The following is a 22,064-nucleotide window of genomic DNA, read 5'->3' on the forward strand; positions in this document are numbered from 1 at the left end:
AAGCAAAGAATATTCTGTCTCCAGTCCCACTGCCAGCTCTTCACAGCTTCGAAGTTTGAAAGGCAAAGCTGAGATTGTATTTTAACAGAAGAGTCAAACCTGGTTTTTATGAACAGATTTCATGAAGGAACCCTAAACCCAGCTTTTTCTATTGGTGTGCACTGAAACATGACTCTCTTTTTTTCTTCTATCTCTATTTTCTGAAACATTTTGATATTTTTGGCAAGATGCTTTTTAATTTTGCTGCTGGCTCACAGGCATTAATGTGAAAATTTGAAGGAAATTCCCTCCAGTAATTTTGATTTTGTAAAGCATTCATGAGGAGCATGACCTTGCATAGAGTTTTCCCATGAAATATATTCCTTCACTGATGCATTGCATACAAAAACGATGTATGAGTCTGTATGGAAGTATCACCTTAATAACCAGAAATCCAATTGAAGAATTCAGCTGAGATGAAGTAACTGTAAAGTTTATACCTTAGCAACTTGCAAAGAAAGTAAGTACACTTGTAAGTGACACTATTAATAGCTGTATTTGTCAATGTCCAAATGCTACTAATATGGGGTTTTTTAAAAATAAGTATTTCCAGAAAAGGGTATTAACAAAGCTTTGTGGCATAATATTGTAAAATTAACTCTACCCACAAAAACTTACTACAGAAGTTTCAAATTGGAGCTTTGAGGAGTACTGAATGTAAACAGTTTATTATTTTTTGTCTTCTGAATGTGGATCTTGATGAACTATTGTTAAACTAACTCAGAAAAAACCCCAATTTTTTTAATGCAAAGTATTCAGATTTGTAGAGATCATGGGGGAGTCGTAGAAACCTTAATTTGCATCTACTGTGATTTAGTGATCCTGACTGTACAGCTATGCTGGGGCTGTTTCAAACAGTCACACTACTGTGGCCAAATATCTTCCCTAAATCATTGCAAGAATGGAGAAGAATCAGACAATTACAGGTATTCACTAAAACTGTCAGAATCACTGGATCTGCCACTGTAATTGTCTGCTTCTGGTCACAGGTCAAGCAGTCACCTGACTTGAAAAGGAACATTTTTTCTTACCTGCCTCACAATCTGATTGGGACACTTTATTAGAATCTGCATTGGCCACCAATCATCATCAGCCATACGATCCAAAAACCACTGCAGAAGATACATACTGTGTTAGTTTTGTTCCACACTTGCTCTAGTCCAATCTTCTTTTTTTGCATGATATTAAAGTCTGAAGAGAAATCGATGTTACTATTATTAAGGAATAGGCAAGTTTTAATCCAAGGGAAATCTAAAAGTCTTCTGTGCATGGAGGAATAAAGAAATAAAGATCAATAGCAGTAAACAGCAATATAATTTTATATCTGGTATCTTCTTATCCCTGTGCTCTGCATGCCATTAGAAAATTATCTGGAAAAACACATTTGTCCTGCAAAGTGATGTCAACAGAATAAAAAACTATGCTTACAATAAAGCATTAGCTGAAGGATCTTGTAGAAGATAGGATTAGACAGTGCTTCCCAAATTAGATCCCTTCTGCATTTTAACACATGGAAAAGCCTCACGGCCTCCAGAGACCCAAAAAGTATAAAACTAACAGAGAATGACTCATTCCAAGTCAGACTCAGCAAATAATACAGCTCAGTCTTCTGACTCGCAGAATTTTGTTCAAGTCACAAGGAGAAAGTTTAAAATAAAGAACCAACGTTCTTCCTTTTATTTTAATTGTAGCCAAGAATTCCTTACTATATTAAATGTCTTCACACACACATCTTAGGACTCCACCCCACTGAGACAACTGTACACCCAAATACTGAATGTCACATAATTTATCAACCTAGAATCAATTTATAAAAGAATAATGGATTTAATTCCTTTCTACTGAATGAAGTCTAATGCAGGACACAGTCTGTGCTGGGCTCCTTGGACATTTATATTATCACAGAAACATTATCAAACTTTTCTTCAGTATCTCAAAATTGCTTTCAACAAGACCACAGCAAATTCTTTGTCTGTCTTTCCATGTCTCTTGTCTGACTTAATCTAAACACATCTTAATTACACAAATCACTGCGCAATAATTAATCAAATAATAATTAATCAAATCAAGAGTTTGTGACACTGGCTCTCTTATTCCAGTGACAAAATGATTTTGGCCTGTGATCTCAACATAGGTTTCTGCAAATAAAAGTTAAGTCATTCCCCAGAATCTGCAGTAATCAGAGAGGATGAATTTCATCTCACAGAGCACAAATATACCAAATACAGTAGTTCATAGTCCAAAATATTCCAGGGATACGAACCTCCAGGAAAGTTAAACAATATATAGAAAGTTGGTTTGTACTTTGCTGAGTTCCTAAGTCACTTACTTCACAAGCTGCCTGACTGTTATTAAACTGTTTTGTTAACAGTTCAATCCACTGAAGCATTGTAGGCTGTGAAAAGAAATACAGAAAAAACTATAACTTCAAATAATGAATTCCAGCATAATCTTTAAACATTTCTAAGTGGTTCAGTAAAGCACCAAATCTTATAAACAACACAACATTTTATAAACAATAAACATTTCATGAACTAATAAGTTGCACCTACAGAAAAATACCAGTCCATACATTTTCACATACATTTTCTATTCCATTGTGCAGTGCTCACTATAAATGTGGTAAATGACACTCTAAACACTAACTTTGCATCATATATGCTACTTTTACAGCTCAAAATCCCACTTGTAGAATGAGAAGTACAGATAAGCTTTTCACTAGATTCATGCAGCTACTTAATGAGAATTTACAAGTAAATAGAATACCTTTTCCTTTGAATGAATAAATGTCTCTAGTACAAAGGAAGTGCTTAACTGGAAAAAAAAATGGCACCATTAATTTAGAATGCATGAATTAAAATGTCAACAAGGAAATAGTTAATAGAAGATGAGATACTTTGGAAATCCTTACCTTTGCTGTCATCAGAGAAACCGCTTTTGGATCTGGTAGTGTGCTTGGGATGCTACTACACAACTGCCACATAAACCTAGAGTCAGTAATTTTATTTGTTAATTAAAATAAATAATGATAATCTGCAAGAAGAAAAGAAGCATTAATATTACATTTTTAAAGAAAAACTTACCCAAAATATGTATGTTCAAAAATGTTCTTGTCTTGAAGGAACTGCATGTTATCATGCCATATCCACTGAAGAAAAAATGCTACCATCAGATACAAGAAAGCAGTTTATTTCACTACTTAAGCATTATTTTAAAAATATTTAAATGATTGCCAAGGCTAAAAAACCCCATTTTTTCTGTATGAAAAATTATTTCTGGAAGCACTTTAGTTTAAAGAACTGGCTCAAAGTTGTTTTATTCATAGTATAGCGAGTATTGGTTTTGCCTGCCATGGGACTGCAGAACAGAGCTTCAAACCTTCTCCTATTTCTGTGACCTCATTTTTACAATTCAATTATTCAGAGTTTTAGGCTAAAATTTTGAGAATTGGTCCAACAAGTTTAAAAAGAACCACAGCTGAAGTCTAACCCAAAGCTTGATGAGCCCTGAGAACTTCTGATAAATTTCTAAAGAGTAAGATTTGAATCTCCATCATTAAATCAAAACAGGATTTCATGCCACGTCCCCCTGTTCCTCTCTCCAAAGTGATGGTTTTGATCAAATCAGTTCAGAGTGGTTTTCACAGCAATATAGTTTAAACATTTAACTCTGATAAAATCTATTAATATTTTTAAGACTGAGAAGAAAAAAAGCATGATCTGATTTGCTGGCTAGGAATGAAGAGTCTTTTTCAATTAAGAATCTAAAATGTGGCAGATGCTGAAACAACACTTCTGGCCAGAGGGAGCAGGGACACTGGATTTTCCAGGTGGTAAAAAGGGATATACTCCCTATACAGGTGAGAATGAGAAAATGTCTAAAATTCACGTGAAATGTAAATCCTAATTCCCTTCCTATCCCATGACAATCTCCTAGGGAAGACAGTGAAAATAAAGGACTGTCATCTTAGTGATTTAAATTATTTTTGCTTTCCTATGTTTATTCAGATTTCTGATGTATTTAGGGTCTTCTAGAATGTCTTAAAATTGGTGTTAAAACAAATCAACTTGTACCTCCAGTAATTCTGATGAAACATCAAATTTGTAGTCTCTGCCATTTTCCTCCTCTGGCTCCATCCGTTTATAAAACAGCATGTAAGCACTGTGTGTCTTGGAGAAAAAAACATCTGTATAATTTTTGCTTTGAGAGAGAAATCATGAAATCAGAAATATAATCATAGAACAAGGGTTTGGAAGAGAAATACCTTTTCAAAGGAGAAGTCCATAAACTTATCAGTAACAGAATCATAAGTTTTTGTCTGTCAAGAAGAAAGTAAAACCATTAATTACAAGCTTTTTAATGCTTTAGTTTCTAACAGTTTGTGATAGCTCACTTGCACATTTATTTCATGACACTTATGAGGGCTGCTGACAGTTTAGTTCTTGCTCAAAGCAGTCTTGTTTCTTTTTTTCCTCTATAGTGACCTGTTCTGAATTTTTAAATCTGCTATGCAATACTGTACCTCCATCCCAAGCAATTTCCTGGCTCATCCATCTCACTGACACCTCTTCTTTAGAGGCACCGAAAGGTATTTTATCCATTTGCCAAACAAAGGAATTTTTTGATTTTATTTCAGCATATTGTCTTTCCCAGACAAGAAAAGTTGTCTAATGCCCAGGGTTTGCTTTAGTAAGATACTGTGTTATTCATAATGTGCTTTATACCATGTACACAGCTATAAATAATGATCGATTCAAGCACAGCCTGAGAACATTTGAGTGTTGTTTGTATTAATAGTGTGTAAAAATATTCCAACTGATGTCACAGGCAGTGACACAAGGCATAGACAAAGATCAAAATGCTCTTCTTTTTTCCACAATACACCTCAGCTTGAAGTAATTATTTCTTCCTCAATGGTCTGAACAAAGCAGCCACCCAAGCAAGGATTCCTAAATTAACTACAAACTCACTTTTTTACACCTGAATAAATGGTACAATAAAAACCAGATATAGTAAAGAAATACCTCTTCTTTGGAGAGACACTTCACTAATTAACTTTGATTCATTAGTAATACCTGTACTCTACTTCTTTTAGCTTTCTTTTAAAACCTCATAGAAGACCTGGATTGTACCAGATTGTAACAGGTATTAGAGTTGAACATGACAAAAATTCAGGTTAAACTTACAGTCATTTCTCCACCAAAACATTCGGAAGCGAGCTGGGCAGAATCGAAGGGTTTTACTTCGGCATCATTGAAGAGGTACCTGCAAGACAGGAAGAAGCCTTGGAACAACTGCTGCTCATCTCTAAGGGCAAATAAAGTCTGATGAGCACTTCCAATGATTCCTTGGATTGAAATATTCCCATTAATTTCTCATGTCTTGTTCAGATCCCAGCAAATGAAAATCTGGTCCCAAAAGTGACTTCTTTCTAGGAAGATCAGAGAAGGAGGTACTGCTGTGGATCCCCACTGGAGCACGGATTAGGTCACGAGCTGGTCCTGCTTCAAAAATGCTCCAGCTATTCTAGAGAACAGGAATAAAGGAGGAAACCTTGTCTCCTATTCCAGGGCTCCAGTGAGAAATGGAGATACCACATCCAAAAATTATAGGCCAAGTGTTCTGTGCTTTCTTGTGTCTCCTAGCAGGACCCTCCTCCTTTCCATGACCGTGTCCCTTCCCTTTCCCAAATTCTACATCCATAAACGCAGCTGGATCCTCATCCAAGGTGCCAAGCAGATTTTATGAAGGACAATCTAGGACATCTTTTGTACTGAAATAACTCAAATCTAGTCCCATCAGGAAGCAAGACTGGCTCTGGTGAGGCCAGCACAGCATTCCCTGCCACCCCTGTGTCCAAGGGACCACACAACTCTCCTGGTTACAACACGCTAATTTGTAGGCTAATAAATGAATATCCTGACACCTATCAAAGTCCAACATCCTGTGCTTTTCAGAGGAACCTCCAGGATGTACCCCCTATATAACTGCATCTAACAAAGCCAACGAGCTTTAGTTATTAAGAATATGGAAATATAAATTGCATAGCTTACCACTTGTTGTTTTTGTAAGCGTGAGGATTGACAATGTCCCTGATAAAACTGTAGTAATGCCCCCCATCTGCTGTTCCTGTGTGAACTGTCACGCCGATCAGGTCATACTCATAACTCTCTGTTTCTTTCAAATATCCACCATCTTCCTTAAAACCTGAAATAGTTCAATACAATATTTAATCAGTTATTTCCTAAACACCCAAACTTCAACATCAGCCACAAACTGTATGTAACTATTTGCAATTTCTCTTGTATTTTAAAAACAAATTTAAGACTAATTCAAATTGAACAGTATATGAAACAAAAAACTGGCTGTTTTTCTTATGTGAAACACAGTGTGAGACTTTGGGAATATAGGTCGATTAAAGCTAGGTTTGATTTTCTTTTCTTCTGTTCTGTATACAGAAAGTGATGCACAGATAAAGAGCCAAAGCTTGCTGAACCCATTTTATGAGCATACCTTCTTTCCTGTCGTTTTTTCCCATGAGGAAATCTTCAGTGTAAGGTGTCATATCCAAACGTAAAGGGAATGAAAAATGGGTGTTGACTTTCTCCTTCATCATGGTCACCATATTAAATGTGTATCTCATGGTGTTGAAGCTTAAGATACGAGGTAGTTTCTTAAAACATGCCCTGAAGGATCAGAAATAACCATGATTTAGAAAACCTTAGCAGGGTGCATTGTATTTTCACAGAGATTTTAAACATTTATTTCAACTGTAACATTGGAGATCTGTTGCTAAGACACATCAATATAAAATCCAGCTCTCACAGTGCCCCAGAGCAGGGCAGACTGACCAGCAGCAGGAAGGTCACATTTAGCCCACTGAACAATTCTGTTTAGGCTATCATTGTACCTTGGGAGAAATAGCAAATTTACTCATAGGCAGGAGCCAGTTTTCTAAAATAGCATCATAAAATGAGCCATCAATGAATTCAACAATGCAAATCCCCTCACTGCAGGGAGTTACTATCTTCCAAAAGAGAAGCTTCAAGGCAGAACATCTCCTGCATTAAATCTCAAAAATTTGCAATAATGACTTTCAAGTAAGTTACTCTTTCACCCACGTCATTTAAAACAACGAGGTTTTCCAACTCTAACAAAGAAATTTGTTAGCTGCAATACAAAGACAACATAACATTTTTATTTACTCTCTCTTTATTAGCAGACTTTTCAAAACATAGAAACATTTTTAAAGCTAAAGATTTTAATTAAGAAATTTGGGGTGATGGATGAAACTTAAGCAATTATCCTGCATAATGAGTAACCAACCTTTGAAAGCATTTAATATTTTAAACCCAGGACTAATGTTTCAATAGGTACTGATTTCTGTTTTTTTTTTAAATTAAAAAAGGTCATGAACATTTTTCTGTCATCTTTTGCTAAGATACTTCAGATTCTTGGTTTTGGATATTTGATTTCCTTCTTATTTCTGATTTGCACAGGGATCACATCCTTATAGGACTACAGGGTATAAACTGAATGAAAGAGCAGTCCTGTTCCATCTAAAGGATTACTGTTATTCCAAATGTAATTTTGGTAATTTACTAAAAAGAAACATTAAGAATATTTATTTCTCCTTAGCCACACCTTTTCTCAGCCCGCACTTTCTTCCCACAATGAGAACACGTGTACATGTTGTCACCTTCCAAGGTATCTTTAATAGTTACTTCATCGAGAGATTCCTGCATGGAAAAACCAAAAAAGGACTTTACATTTATCTTGGATATTTTTATCTTGTGCTTACATGGCCTGCTTTCCAAAATCCTCCCTTTCAATTTTACTTTAATTAACATTTCCACAAGTTACGAAAAGAAAGGTGGTAAAAGGCCCCAAAATTTTTCACAGAAGAGCAAACACTTGAACTAAGAGTTTGACAGGAAAACCAGTTCCTAACCCGTACACAGAATTAAGGATCCAACTCATAAAAGTGGTACTCAATATTCCAAGCTGTCTCAAAGAATTCAAGTCCTTTAAATTCAAATTCCAAGGGTGGAGATTAATGATTGTTTAAAAAGCTTGAAAACATAGAATTATGCTGGTGTAAGCTTTAAATTAACTTAATAAGCAGTACTACCTGAACATGTTAAATCTTTTGACATTACAGTTCTCACATAAAGTGGCCACAGCATGTTTAAAACAGAAATAAATAGTGATTATTGACTGTAAAACAACAGTCAATGGCAAATGGCCCCAGCTGATAGAACATTGCACTAAGAAGATGAAACTAAATTGCCTCATAATATCAACCTGCAAACACCCCAAAAGTAGAGTGCAGAAAAAGCACCAACACCTTCAAGTGTGTGGCAGCGGTTTGTGCCCTTTGTAACTGAGATCTACGAGACTCATCTCAGCCTGGCACTACTTACATAAATATTCTTCATATCTGCCACCTGGCACCTCACTGTGTAGAACTCCTCAGCTGTCTGACTCACATGCTCACAGTCCTGAACAAACAGAAGAGAAAAGCAATGAAATTACTTGTTTTGAGAAGTTAGAAAAAAATAATCTTTAGAAGACAAGGGTAGAGAAGGAACACTTACCAAAGAAACGACGTTGTTTGTGATAACACCTCCAAACAAGCTTTTCACTGTGTTTTTCTGGGAATGAATGAATAAATTCTGTCAAGGAAATTTGAGCAAATCCGTAAGTTTTCGAGTTCCCTTTTGCTCCCTCTTAATAACTCACCAGTTCTGGAGACATTTCCTCTATTTTTGTTATTAGGTCAGTGAAGAACTCAGTCATATCTTTCTGCTCTCCAGTGTTCAAGGGCTGCTTATCCATGGTGTAGGTTTTACAGAAAGGCCTTGGGTTGTAGGCCTTGCATTCACTTTCCTTTGGATAAAGGAAATCAAACAAAACCAAATCAACACAAACCCTTTTATTTTCAAGTTATACAGATGTACCACACACATGTGAATATCTGTTTTTAAAAAGACAAACTTTTACATAAAATATGCTTATTAGGCAGGATAGTTTATCAAATGTTTAAAGGTTTCTGATTAAATGCAAAGCAGCTTTTAACTAATTGATTACCATTATCATGATACCAATTAGTAAAATACCATTAGTAAAAAAGTATTAAAACATTTAGTAAATACTTCATTAAATGAATCATTAAAATAAAATAGCTTGGCTGAAGATGTGACACCTGCAGTTCCTGCATATCTGTTCTGACACAAAATAAAATGTGAGAACATCAGCTTGTGTTTATGTATTTCTGGACACTGCTGACTTAAATCCTGCCAAGTGCTCAATTCTCATTCAGACCCTGTGTTATCATCTAGTTTTCAACAGGATGTGTTTAGCCAGAGAAAAGAATCTGCAGTATAAAGCAGTTCTTTAGAATATATCTCCATTCCACTGCCTTGCACACTGGGAATGCAGGACTTATTTACTCTGTTTTCTTTTAAGGACATGTAGCAAGACAGTACCTCCTGTAAATATTGCCTTTTTTAGAATAAAGTCTTTCTTCAAGATCTAAATAGTGCTAAGTCTTTGTATGACTTTATGTTCCTAGATTATTTTCTACTTATGTGAACACCTAATTTAATAATGTCTATGATTCATGGCAGGCATTGCAAATAAACTTTCCTTTCCCCATTTGTCTTCAAAGTGGTTGTGAACTTCTTACACACAACCAGTGTCCAGACACTCAACTCTCCTCAGGTTTTTTTCATTATTTCAGAATTGTTTCAGTGTTTTAACAGCAGTGAACACCTGTGAACAGCTTTAATTTTGTTTGGTCCTGGAATCTCAACATTTCGCTTTATTTCAATGGATTAATCTTTAAATATTGGAGCAAGGAAAATGCAGTGAATAAAAAGAATGCATTTTATTGTATCACCAGGGAATCTCCACATCCCCAGCACCTCTGTAATTCAATGCTGTTGATTCACCTGAACTATGCACAAAGAACCCTTAAATATTTAAAATCCATACACAGGACTCTGGTCATTTCTGCAGGGACAGTTTCTATTGACTGTTTAGCAAAATCAGTTTGGGAAGTGGCCTAGACACAGCAGGACTGTCCCAAATTCCGACCTGGAGGGCTCCTGTAACAATCAGACAAATCCTTCCTTGGGAGAATTACAGCCAATTACCCAGTTTCAAACTGGTCCATTGTCTCAACTATGGTTTTCTTGCCTTCCCCAGCCTCTTCAAAAACAGGATACTTTCTAAAATACTCTTTCACACCTACCATTAGGTATGTAAACATCTTCTGGAGTTCCAGTAGAGTGGTCTTGTGTTTCATATCTTCTGAGTACTAATAGAAATTAATAAAAGGAGAATTTATGGTTTTGCTTATTACTTTGCAAAAACAGACATTAAAATGTAATGTAAAAAAAAGATGCAACATTCAAATAAAAACCCAATTACTTTATTATGGACCATTAAGAAAAATGACTGTGTGCAAGAACCCACAGTCTATAATCTTACATTTATAGTTTTTATACTTATTTTACACTTTTTTTGGCATGACAACATTAAACCTGAGAGAAGAAGAACTCTACTTTCTAAAAATTTATTGCAGGTAGGAGCTTTTGGGAAAGTATTACAAAGTATTAGTGGTTTTGGAATAACTTTTTTTAATTCACAGATATTGTGAGGGTTCTGAACAACCATCTCCACAATGCATTTCACGTGCAGATCAGTAGCTTGTCTTATTTAGCTTTTTATTTTCATTTATAAATGGCAACTCCAGAAGTTAAGTGACAAGTACCAGCAATTAACAATAACAGAAAATGATGAGGTCACTGCCAGAGAGGGTGTTTCACCCATTCTATCTGCCCTGCTGATGTCAGGGACCAAAATGATGCTTTCTCTGTTACAATAAAGAGCTAAAAGTAAAATACTGCATTTCTGGAAGTTAACCAATGTATGATAATTTACAGCACCTGCTGTACCTCTGGTAGCATGAGATACACACTCTGGGACTTGATAAACATTCATGAAAAAAACATTTGTTACCAAAATGGCAAATCAGCAGTTAAGAAACAACAGACAACTCACATAAACCCAAACCTGAATCAACCTAGTTGAAAGCAACAGAAATAAGACTTCTAGAACATTTTATTTCAGTGCCACCTTAAGAACCTACAACATTACATATTTAAGAAAAAAAATCAGACACCAGCAAAAGAACCCAACTGAACAAAAAGCAAACTAACTGCTGAGGAAATATTCTTTATCTAGAAGTAAGTCTTAGAAGTAAATCTGTATTTTTTCAGCATTTGCACTGACTCTAAAAATGTAAATTTCTGTCCAAGCCCCAGACTCACCTTTGCAGTGAAAATTGCTTGTCTAGCCTCTGGGATCATGTACAGCTGCTGAATAGTGGAGGCCAAGTAACACGTGGCTCCAAGGTTGGTTAAACCCACAAACCTACACTCAGCACGAACATCATCGTGGGGCCAATAATCCCACTTGTAAGGTGCATGGGAAGCTGTGAGAAACAGGAATCACACAGGCAGGAAAACAATCAATTCAAAGTGCAATATGCAAAACCAGAAATACAATGAAAAGCTTGATGCTCACACTAACAAAATGTCACCTGGTTATGCACTGGTCACTTACAGGCACGAGCCACACTGTGCCTGATCTTTAGGAAAATGGATTATATATTCCTCAGGAAAATCTTTTAAATCTTTAGATAGAGCAGCAGCCTTCCTGTCACACAACTCTGGCCTGCAAGGGGCTCGCTGTGCTCTCCCCAAAGCAACACGTGGATCAGATTGAGAAAGCCATTTTCTTTCCCTCTAAGCTTTCTAGTCTCCTGTATTTCATACCAGATGTAGCGATGGATTTCTTACACAGGGAGGCACCACACAAGTTTGGCAGTTCTGAGTGACTCTTTAATCAGCCTTGGTCTGATATGGCTGTCAAGAAATCAGAAGAATGGGGAAGTTCTCCTCACCTGCCAGTCAGGAAGATGGTAACCAGCTTAGACAATCTTCCTTGGTATCCAAGGACTTGGACACAAAAACCTGCCATGCATCCAGCTTTGCTGTTCATCCACAAAAATACCATTCTCCAAAACCACAGAGTGTCCCACAAATAATTCAGTACCTCTACTGAAGTACATGTTCAAAGAGGAAAAAATATCCCCCAAAATGGTCTATTTATTTTACAATCCATAAAAGCTATGTGGAGTTCAAGATTTAAACTTTAAATCCTTAATTATTTTGTCACAGATGAAAGACTCATTAAGGATTCTTCTCCATTCACACTATCAGATAGAAATTCAGGAAACTATTTGGCATCCTCACATCTTCAGAGACCAGCCCCGCAAGATGTTCTGTTGCACAACAAATAATAGTTATAATCTTCATTTTGGCATTGGCATCAAAACAACTATTATCCCTGAAGCTCCAAGGAGGGAAGGAAAGAGGTTTAATTCTCCTCTTTCCACAAATCTCAGTGGTGTGACCTCAGCCTACCTGGTTCCACAGGCTGGTCAGCCAGCTCCCCTGCACGTTTCACCTCCTAAAGAAGGTCATCAGCATGGCAGAAGAATCCAAAATTCCCTCCCTGAACTGCAATCCCTAAATTACAACATCCTAATTCACCCCTTCTGATGCAAGGACTCAGCATCTATCACTGCTTAGAGCTCATCAAGCTGGAATTGCAAAGCAATCAGTTGACTTCTTTGTACTTCACAGAGCAGCTGGGAGTATCTTCCACCTCCTTCCATCTGACAGAGAGCATTCAGGAATTTTAAAAGGACTTTCTCAGGACAACCCTGTGCTCCCCTCCCCCCCGCCCTGGGGTTTTTTAAGTGACTGTCTTCATTTGTGTAATAAAGTTTTTCCGTCTTCCATATGGATCTTAACTACAAATGCAAATTTGAGGCTTGTTGATGTCTAGCTCCTTTATTCCTCTCTGTTGTTACAGAAACCAGCTTTATCTCAGGAAGAGATGAGGAAACTTGAAACCAAACCTGCAATGTTCATATTCTATTTTAAGCAAAATGAAGCTCATTTTTTCCTCTCAGAATGACTGTGCATTGCTCTATATTCCACCTTCTGATGATGCTCCTGCTCCATCCATACCACCAGACATTATCTTAACCTTGCTGGAAAGCAAAGCACCTGCTCTTTGAACTAAAGGGTTTCATCAGTCTTTAAAGAAGCCAAAATCCAAAATGCTGCATGAAATTTTATGAACAACTGAAGGTATCTAAATCTACTCTTCAGTAAGAACAACCTGAATGAATTGTGAGCTCCCTCTGTTAAGAAAACACATTAAAACCAAAGACAGGATGGAAATTCCTAATGCTTTCCTTAATGTTTCTCCTAAGAAGAATGGAGAGATAGGTCTAAGACTAAGATTTTTGGAACCTAGTAAGATTACAGGGACAACAAAGTGGAAAACCCCAGTTTCAACAATCTCTGGATCTCATCAATGGAATAAAATGTCCTTAAACAAATGAGGTATCACAAGTCCTGTGTTGGGTGCACATCACAGAGACAACAGCACTCTGTCAGCTGTAGCAAAATTAACATCCATGCAAGTGAGAAACACTGGATATGGAGCAGGAGCACAGAGCAGACGGCTCTGGAGAACTTGGGATGCAACAAACAATCTAGAGAAGAGTGTTTGGAAGAAAGTAACAACTGTGGTAAATGGTACAGAAAACTTCCACACCAAGGAATTACTGAGATCTGGAGTGAGGAAAACACTGATTGTAAAAAATGAATGATTGCACCTGGAGAGATACAGACAACCTTGCAGCAGATAATGTGCTCAGTGCAAACATAAATATCCAATATTTTCATAAAATATATTCTTCATAATATTTCTTCTGAGCACAGGAGCCCTCGGAAGGCCCCAGGCATATGAGAATAGAACACAAAGCATTATTATGATCAGATTTCTCTTTTGCTTCCTGAATTGTAAGGCACTAAAATCAATTCCATAGATTATAATAAATTACAGAACCTCAGGTTACAGGAATTTAAACCAGGCATGTGAAAGGAAATCTAGCAAGCTAAAAATGCATAATGAGGATTTGCAAATCAAAGATAAAATATTAACTAACTCCAAATTTTGGTGATTTCCATATTATATATAGCAACTGTGGTTCCAAAAGGCAGGAAGCATGGAAGCCAAGAGGCACAGCTAAACTGCTTTATGCAGATACCTGGGTACAGACTGAAGTCAACCACAATGCTATCACACTCTGAAAACATCACAGTGCTGTTCACAGCCAGCACAATCCCAGTACCTCAGTGTGGTTTATGCACTTTGGTTTGTGTAGAGATATTCCATGTTTCTTCACGTTAGAAAGGAGAAAGGGAAATTAAATCCAGCACAAGAGGATGATACATGTAAAATCCAATGCTACCTGTGTGTACATGTCATTTAACAGGCCCACACACTCTAAATAACCCACATTTAAGAACAGGTGACATGGAAATTATTACGGGATTTAAGTTGGTAGGGGAGCAAAAGATGCCAACACTTGTGTGACACTACCCCAGGTAACGGGGGATAAATAGCAGAGCTATGAGGTGGAATTCCCAGAGCAGTGTTAGTGGCCACAAAACACTCCAAAGCTGTGTGTAACACAGGTTCTTACACTGCATGTGCTGTGCCATGACCCAGTTGTGGAGCAGCCTGTAGTTTTCCACAGAGCCTTTCACCATTTCCACCAGCAAGTCGTAAGCAGCAGCCCTGGAGGAGTGGGACTTGCACTTTGGCTGTTGTCTGTCCTTCAGACTGGGCAGCAAGAACAGGAGATTGAAGATGTCCCTCAGAAACTCCTGGAAAAGTTAAATCGGCACATTTAGAATCTTGAATGTATTCTTCGAAGATAAATCATGTATTAACAATTTTCTAGGAACTTCTGCAGACTTTCCAGACCTATATCATGCAGAACTTGCCAGACCTGTCTCATGCACAAAGCACTGCTGCACCAAGTCAGGCTGCCTTTGGATAATGAACACATACTTCACACTGTTATTTATCTTCACCATGCCAGATAATACACTAAAAAAGACATGCAGCTGTCTGAACTTAGGTACCTCCTTTCTACACAGAAAAAAAAAAAAGAAGGGACAGAATTCTTCTCCCATTTGTAGAACACAAGCTGCCAATCCAGCTGTTATACTTCACTGTAAATTTTTACACTGAAATTGCCCAGAGGGAAGCAAGGTGATTTCACAGTCCTGTTCTATTGCACTGACCAGGACACAAACCTCTTCACTAATGCACTTTGCAGTTAACAAGTGCTCTTAATTGTACACAATTAAAAAAATTAGTACTAGATGAAGACTTAGTTTTAGAAAAGGTACTAAGTCCCTTTCCCTCAGTAAAGCCAAACTCTTTTTGAGGAGTTTGCTGTGGACACTGCTCTGTTCACATTCATCACTGCACATTGCTGGCCTCCCTGTGATGCACACCATGTGCTTTAGGATTCTTGGATAGCATCACTCCTTTCTACTTAGCTTTCCCCTCTCCTTTCTTCTTAAGCTTTCCATACATCCAAGCTACCTAAATCTGACCTTTACATACATCTCCTTCAATTTGCACATCCTCCCCGACACTGCATTCTGTGAATTGACTTCTTACTCTAGTTTAATCTGCAAACTCTCCAGAAGTAAAATACACTTATCCAGTAGAACTACAGGAGCAGCCTTTTAAAATGCTGTCAGCAATGTCACATTTGGACAATCAAATGACCTTCAGGGCCATTTTACGGTAACAGAATAAATAGACAAGATATAAACAACATCATTAGACACCAGGGCCTACTTTTCAGTTCAAACCTCACTGAAGGCCCAGTAAGTTCTGTACAGTCTACAGAAAAAACCATCAGTCAATCAGTTTTTACAAACAATTTGCTTTTTTTAAGACAATGTAGTTCTCAAAAACAAAATTAAAAGCTTTTTAGCAACCTCCCCTGCCTCACCACTCTCCCACCTTACAAGCACAAGTGGATTGTAACATTCTTGTAACAGATCTCTGCTACTGCACAGACGTGGTGCTTAAATGTTACTTTTAGATCAAACTGTCCCAGGATTCAGTCAAAACCAGCTGTGCTTAAGGACTTAAACCAGTTAATGCTGATCAATAGTAAAAACATCTAAAGATAATAAATGAAAATAAATAAAACTTCAGGGATATAAGAACTCTGTTCTGGAATTAAATATAGTTAGAAAGAGAAGGGACTGTACAGGCTACTTGTTAATACAGGAATATGTATAGGTTTGTCCATCATCCTAAGGCTGGAAATATGATGTACTTTCACATATTGAGCCCTGAAAATGTGGTAAAAAAGGCACTCTTTTGATCTCTTAGTGGTCATTCAGTGTCCTTCTCACCTGGCCTTCCCGAGAAAATTTGAAGGGTGGTTTGTGCTTAATAACACTGGTTGAGAGGCGAAGCAGTCCTGTGAGCCCATCATCTTCTATGTTCCCATCCTGATGGTCAAGGATTTCTCTGCTGTACATGCACACAGAGAGAGAAGCAATGTCACAACTCTGCCCCACTAACAATAAATACAATGCAAATTACACGTGGAATTGCTGTGGGCAAAGCTCACCTCCGAATGCAGTCAGCAAGGTGTCTTGCCAGTGCATCTAAATCAAGCAGGGTTGTCTGATCCAAAATAAAGAAAATGGAATACAAAAGGGAAATAATTATGGATTTCTTTTGGAGGAAATTTTATTACTGCACACAGAAAACCAGAGATAATTAGAACTCATTTTCAAACATAAGTTTTCTAACTTCTGCTAAGTGGCTGTTAACTGAATTTAACTCGTTCAGCTTTAATCAAATACTTGATTAGCTCCTCCTAGGAACACACTGAAATTATCAGCAGTGAATCTCACAGATAATTAAAGTATTCCCATGTCTGTGACCTTCAACTAAGTTCACCTTCTCTGTGTTAAACAACCCCCCTCTTTCTTGACTCCACAGAGTCACTACCTGAAGCTTCCAAGAGCTACTAAATGCACATCAGAGTAGGGAAAGCTGGGAGATGGGAAAGATCACAGCAGTTTACTGTATCTTATAAAACATGTCTGAAGACACAAATTATAAAGAAATAAACATTGATATAAATGCAAAGCAAACCTACCTGACTTGCATCTTTGACATGAATGTTATCAATCAGTTTGCACAGCAACCAAAAATATTCCTTACAACCAGGGCGCAGCACAGTTTCCTCTTCATAATCCTCTATCTGTGGAAAGAAATTGCTTTTGTTCTGAAGTACAAGACAAAATAACTGTATTAAAAAAAAAACCATCGAAGCCAGTAACTGTGTTACAAGAATATTACTTTCTTCAAGTCTCTAAGGTATAAGAACAAAGTATTTTACAATGTTAACAGTGTGTGCTCTATTTTTCTTCTGCAATAGTTATTAATTTTCTTGAAAGACTGTCAGGATGATCTGCCAGACCTGTAAAAAACTTGTAGAATAGTGTGGAGTTCATCCCACCCACTGCAGATCACAGAAATTCAGGATTCGACTGGACAAAACATGAAGAACTTGGGCTGATTTCAATATTAGTTAATACAGATCTAATTTTAAACTCTTCTGAAAATGAGACAAATATTGCAAAATCTTCTGTAGATTGTTTTAACTTAACTCTTTTTAAAAATATCTGTTATGTGGACATTGAAATTCAAGAACAAGAGCACTTTCTAAAAGCTGCTCTGCATTTCTCCAGGCACAGCTAAGCTGTAAATTACTGCAGTGTCACAGTTTATCCACTTTTGGAAAGGTTCTGGAAACATCTAAACCAGAAGCCTTATTATCTCTGTGTATCTGAAACAGCATGTCAGACATAATAATAATATGCTACCAGTTTTTATATTAAAAAAAATATTTAACTATATCTGTGATAAAGCTTTGTCAGTTCTTAAATTCTTACCCTAATTGGCTTCAGAGCTTGAGCGTCAGGGAGAAATTTTAGCAAGGTTGATGCAGCCAGGAGCAGAAAGGAGCGATTGATTGAGTCTCCCCCATCCAGGCCAGAGAGAGATAATTTGTACAAACCATTGCAAGACTCATGGCGAACAGCAGTCTAGGAAAAATCATAAAATTAAATGATTACACACGTTATTTAGAAGATTTTTTCTTTTGTATGTTTTCCTTTCATAGGTACATAAATTCCTCTCATCTATGAGGTTATCAGAGTAGAATGTGTCTTTCTAAAAACAGCTATTACAAATTTAAATTGCATTTAAATTGCTTACAGAAAAATGTAAAATATATTGTTCTAACTAAAAAGATGATTTGTCCATGCCCTGTGTCTCTTGAGTTATGTATTTTCTACAGGAAAGATTACAGTTACTAGAACAAAAAAAATCAAGGAAATCTATGTGAATCCTGAATTTACCCTTACCCATTCCTAACAATTAATTAATTTAATTTCACTAGAAGAATTGTTTTCTTCTTTCTTTTGTTAAGAAAAATACCCACAGTCTATCTCTAACCCAGCTTTGGAAGTTTGCACTCTCTCATTTCCAGGGATTTTAAATGGAGTCACCCTGTAAGCTTTTCCTGTGCTTGAGTAATAAAGCAACAGATAAGAATTATCACTTCATACCCACATTGCACCTTTAAGCAACCACTTGTAAATACAAAAATTATCTACTGTGAATATATTGATGCAATTTTTAAGCCTTTATTATGTGAGAAAGAATTACTTAAAGCTAGACAAAGGGTTGGCCATGAAAAGATTTTTGTATCCATTCTCATTCACCTCATTTTGTGATTCTAAGTAGAGCAAAATAAAGAATAATTTAAAAAATAATGTAAAAATGTAAGGGGGGGAAGTACATTTAAGCTAATTCAAGTCAGGTGGCATCACCCAGAAATTTCAACAAATTACCCAGGAATTTTAACAAATTACAATGAAAGAATGACCTTCAAACAGAAGCCAGGAACAAAGGTGAGAGTTCATAACATGGTTTGCTATCAACCACAGATGTGCCACCTTACAATGACCACTTCTTACACAGCACTGCAAGTACCTGAGGCAGATCCTGCCACTTTCAGCAGGAAAACACATGTCTTGAATTTAATGGCAAACCAAAGTTAATGGCACTAATTAGGAATGCAACAACCTCCCCTTTCCTGTACCTCTGGAATAAGAAGGGTGAGTTTCTTGAGCCAGTCTTGCAAATGGTCACTGTCAGCCAGACTGGATTTCACCAAGGAGCAGCAGTGAGCCCAGCTCACCAAGAGCCACATGGAATAGTGAGTGACTGAAAGAGGAGGAGAGAAATGCCACTGTAAGTAACAGCAAAGGCTTTTTGGGTGGAAGGGTTGCACAGTCCAGCCCAAATGACATTTATTTCAGTCACAGTAACAGGCAAGACCAAATCTTTCCCAGGCACATAGGATACAACCTAAACTCAAGAGTTTTACCAACATGCTTATTAAATACTGACTCTGTACTAATGATGACCATTTAATCAGATTAAATATTACCAGTGAGGGGCACAACCCTTTCCTGCATCTCTACTTCTTAACCAGTGAGCTGGTGCTTTGCATCACATCTTCACACTTATTTCCTGTTCTGTACTAATTTCTGTGGCTACATTTGTGTTGCCTCACACAGAAGTCCCATTTCAATCATCTTGCAGCCCCCAAGTAACTTTGAAAATTCTGAGGTAGCATCTTTGTAAGGAAATCAGAGCAAGAAATGAGTATTTTGGAGTGCTTCAGACTCCATCCAGTGTCACCTCTCCTCTGGCAATAAGGCTTTCAAGGACTTTCAAGTTTCAATAATGCTTTCAAGGACTACACTTCTAAATACCCCATTTTTTAAAGGAATTATCAATGGAGAAACCATTCTTCATCTTTAATTATGTAGGAGAGAGACTGCCAGCAGCCCAAGAGCTCAAGCACAGACCCACCCAATGACAGCAACTGCTGGGGTTTGTTCAAGTAAACAAGGCATGAACACTCAGTTACAGATGTGTCCAAGGGTGTCCAGGACAGCTTTTTATGGGATAGGATCCCACCTGTCTTGCCAAGGAAGCTGCTTCTCTTGGCAGGTTAAAGAAAGCTGCTCTTGGAATCAAGTCTAATTTCAACTTTTCCAGTGCAACAAGAGTTTATTCTTGATAGCCCCCTCATCTTCTCCTTAACTTCCACCTGAATTTCATATTTTCTTCTTTGCAAACTGTTCCATTTTGATAGGATCCTGCCTGGATACCTCTGCCACTGGTTACTAATGCAGGATGAAGTGCTGTGTGGGATTTGTGTGCATTTGCTGTTCTCATTGAAGCCACTTGGGCTGCAAATTCTCACACGGAGTTTCTGCCGCAAGCCCAATCAGGAATGTTTAGGCAAGAGGGAAGCAGCTGCTGCCCATGGAAAAACTCACTGGATGTAAGATGCTTCCAACCCCTGCCCCAGCTTCACTTCCAAAATAAAACTGAATTTTCTCCCTTCCAAGTCTGATATAAAGTTTGGGGATCAGGGCTGGGAGCAAGAGTGGGGGAAAATCTAGACGGGATTTAGCCTGGAAAGTGGATCGGGAAAACCTAGTCGAGATTTCAGCCAGAAACAGGATCGGGAAAAACCCAGACAGGAATTCTCTGGGAAACTTGCTCGGAGGAAAACCCGGACCAGATTTTCCTTGGAATGAGGGTTGAGAGAAAACCGGACCGGATTTCTCCTGGGAAGTGGCTCAGGGAAAAACCTGGACCGGATTTCACACGAAGTCAGGATTGGGGGAAACCCGGACTGGATTTCGCCTGGAAAGTGGATCGAGGAATAACCACGACTGGACTTCACCCTAAATCAAGACTGGGGAGAAAACTCGGACTGGATTTAGGCCAGAAGGTGAATCAGGGAAAAACCCAGACCAGATTTCACTCAGAAACCACGGATATTTCCTTGGAATAACACAATTTTCCATCATTCTAATGGTGGAATAAATCAAACCCATAACTTATTATCATCATCAATTTGCTGTCCCTATTATTAGGTCCTGACACAGCTGGTTTGCAGCACTGACCTTCATGCCTTGACCTGTGATCAGACTGAGCCTTCAACACCCTGATGGGAAGAAGAGAAAATAATTTGAACTTTATCACAGAACGTAACAGATTACCACTTAGAAATACAAGTACACACAAGGCCCAACACAGTTACTCTTAAGTAACCACTTGGAAAATTACACATCTTAAAAGGATTCATTTATTGCAGTATTCAAAATTAGCAACAATAATAAAACTATGAAAACCTTCAAGTCACCCCCATAAAGCTTTACTAACTACAAGATTAAAAGTCAAGGAGAAGTACCCACAGTCCCTTTATTTTATCCAAAATAGAGATGTCAAACAGAGCTTAGAACTGACCCACACAGAAGAAATCTAGTTTTCTTCTAAAGAAACCACACTGTGAATAAACATTTAATGTTTATATTTATTTACTTACATTTTTATTAATTACAATAAAAGGTTATGAAACCAAAACCATTGCATATATACTTAAAATTATTCCTGCAACTCAACTATTGGTCGAAATTAAGCACACTTGCAGACCTGACTGGAAATGTTCTGAATGTCCTTAACAATCTTCTAAAAATATGGTAAAGCACACTATCCATCACTTGGAATCAATTCTACAACACCAACGTAACAAAAATCTGACCTCCCCAGCATCAGTCTGACTGCCACAATGCAGTCAATTACACAGAATTGCTTTTCTCAGGACAAAAAGGCAACAGGACCAAAATCTCCAATAGGTAAAATTTTGCCTTCAGTATCTGCACAATGGCTAAAACAGTAATTTCAGCAGGATGAAAAAAATAAGTCAAAACTGGCAGACGACTAAGCAACATAAGAGTGAATTTATTTTAATTTCTCCTTTACACTGCCTTGAAATTGAGAATGCTCTGGAGAAAATGAAGAAGGGATTTTGGCATGAGAATTTACAAAAGCATGTCACACATAGGTTATATATCCATGCCTTACACCCTCACCACAGAGTTCTCACCCCT

The 22,064-nt window shown here is 37.5% G+C and overlaps 1 protein-coding gene across 7 annotated transcripts in view; it reads right to left on the bottom strand.

Moving 5' to 3' along the window:
* Nucleotides 1–22,064, bottom strand: part of USP34 (ubiquitin specific peptidase 34) — a 112,218-nt gene that overhangs the window by 20,534 nt on the left and 69,620 nt on the right. For all 7 annotated transcript variants that reach the window (XM_069008930.1, XM_069008931.1, XM_069008934.1 and 4 more), the window contains exons 36-58: nt 21,078–21,118; nt 19,190–19,314; nt 17,976–18,128; nt 17,177–17,281; nt 16,640–16,695; nt 16,419–16,539; nt 14,675–14,858; nt 11,376–11,539; nt 10,295–10,360; nt 8,782–8,928; nt 8,637–8,693; nt 8,463–8,540; nt 7,684–7,778; nt 6,553–6,725; nt 6,093–6,246; nt 5,226–5,304; nt 4,304–4,357; nt 4,113–4,208; nt 3,123–3,187; nt 2,951–3,026; nt 2,806–2,853; nt 2,369–2,434; nt 1,071–1,151 (exon numbers count right to left, since the gene is read on the bottom strand). In XM_069008930.1, coding sequence (XP_068865031.1) covers nt 1,071–1,151; nt 2,369–2,434; nt 2,806–2,853; nt 2,951–3,026; nt 3,123–3,187; nt 4,113–4,208; nt 4,304–4,357; nt 5,226–5,304; nt 6,093–6,246; nt 6,553–6,725; nt 7,684–7,778; nt 8,463–8,540; nt 8,637–8,693; nt 8,782–8,928; nt 10,295–10,360; nt 11,376–11,539; nt 14,675–14,858; nt 16,419–16,539; nt 16,640–16,695; nt 17,177–17,281; nt 17,976–18,128; nt 19,190–19,314; nt 21,078–21,118 — 2,284 coding nt within the window. The remainder of the gene's footprint in view (nt 1–1,070; nt 1,152–2,368; nt 2,435–2,805; nt 2,854–2,950; nt 3,027–3,122; nt 3,188–4,112; nt 4,209–4,303; nt 4,358–5,225; nt 5,305–6,092; nt 6,247–6,552; nt 6,726–7,683; nt 7,779–8,462; nt 8,541–8,636; nt 8,694–8,781; nt 8,929–10,294; nt 10,361–11,375; nt 11,540–14,674; nt 14,859–16,418; nt 16,540–16,639; nt 16,696–17,176; nt 17,282–17,975; nt 18,129–19,189; nt 19,315–21,077; nt 21,119–22,064) is intronic.

This window comes from Aphelocoma coerulescens, chromosome 3 (genome assembly GCF_041296385.1).
Source record: "Aphelocoma coerulescens isolate FSJ_1873_10779 chromosome 3, UR_Acoe_1.0, whole genome shotgun sequence".
NCBI lineage: Eukaryota > Metazoa > Chordata > Aves > Passeriformes > Corvidae > Aphelocoma > Aphelocoma coerulescens.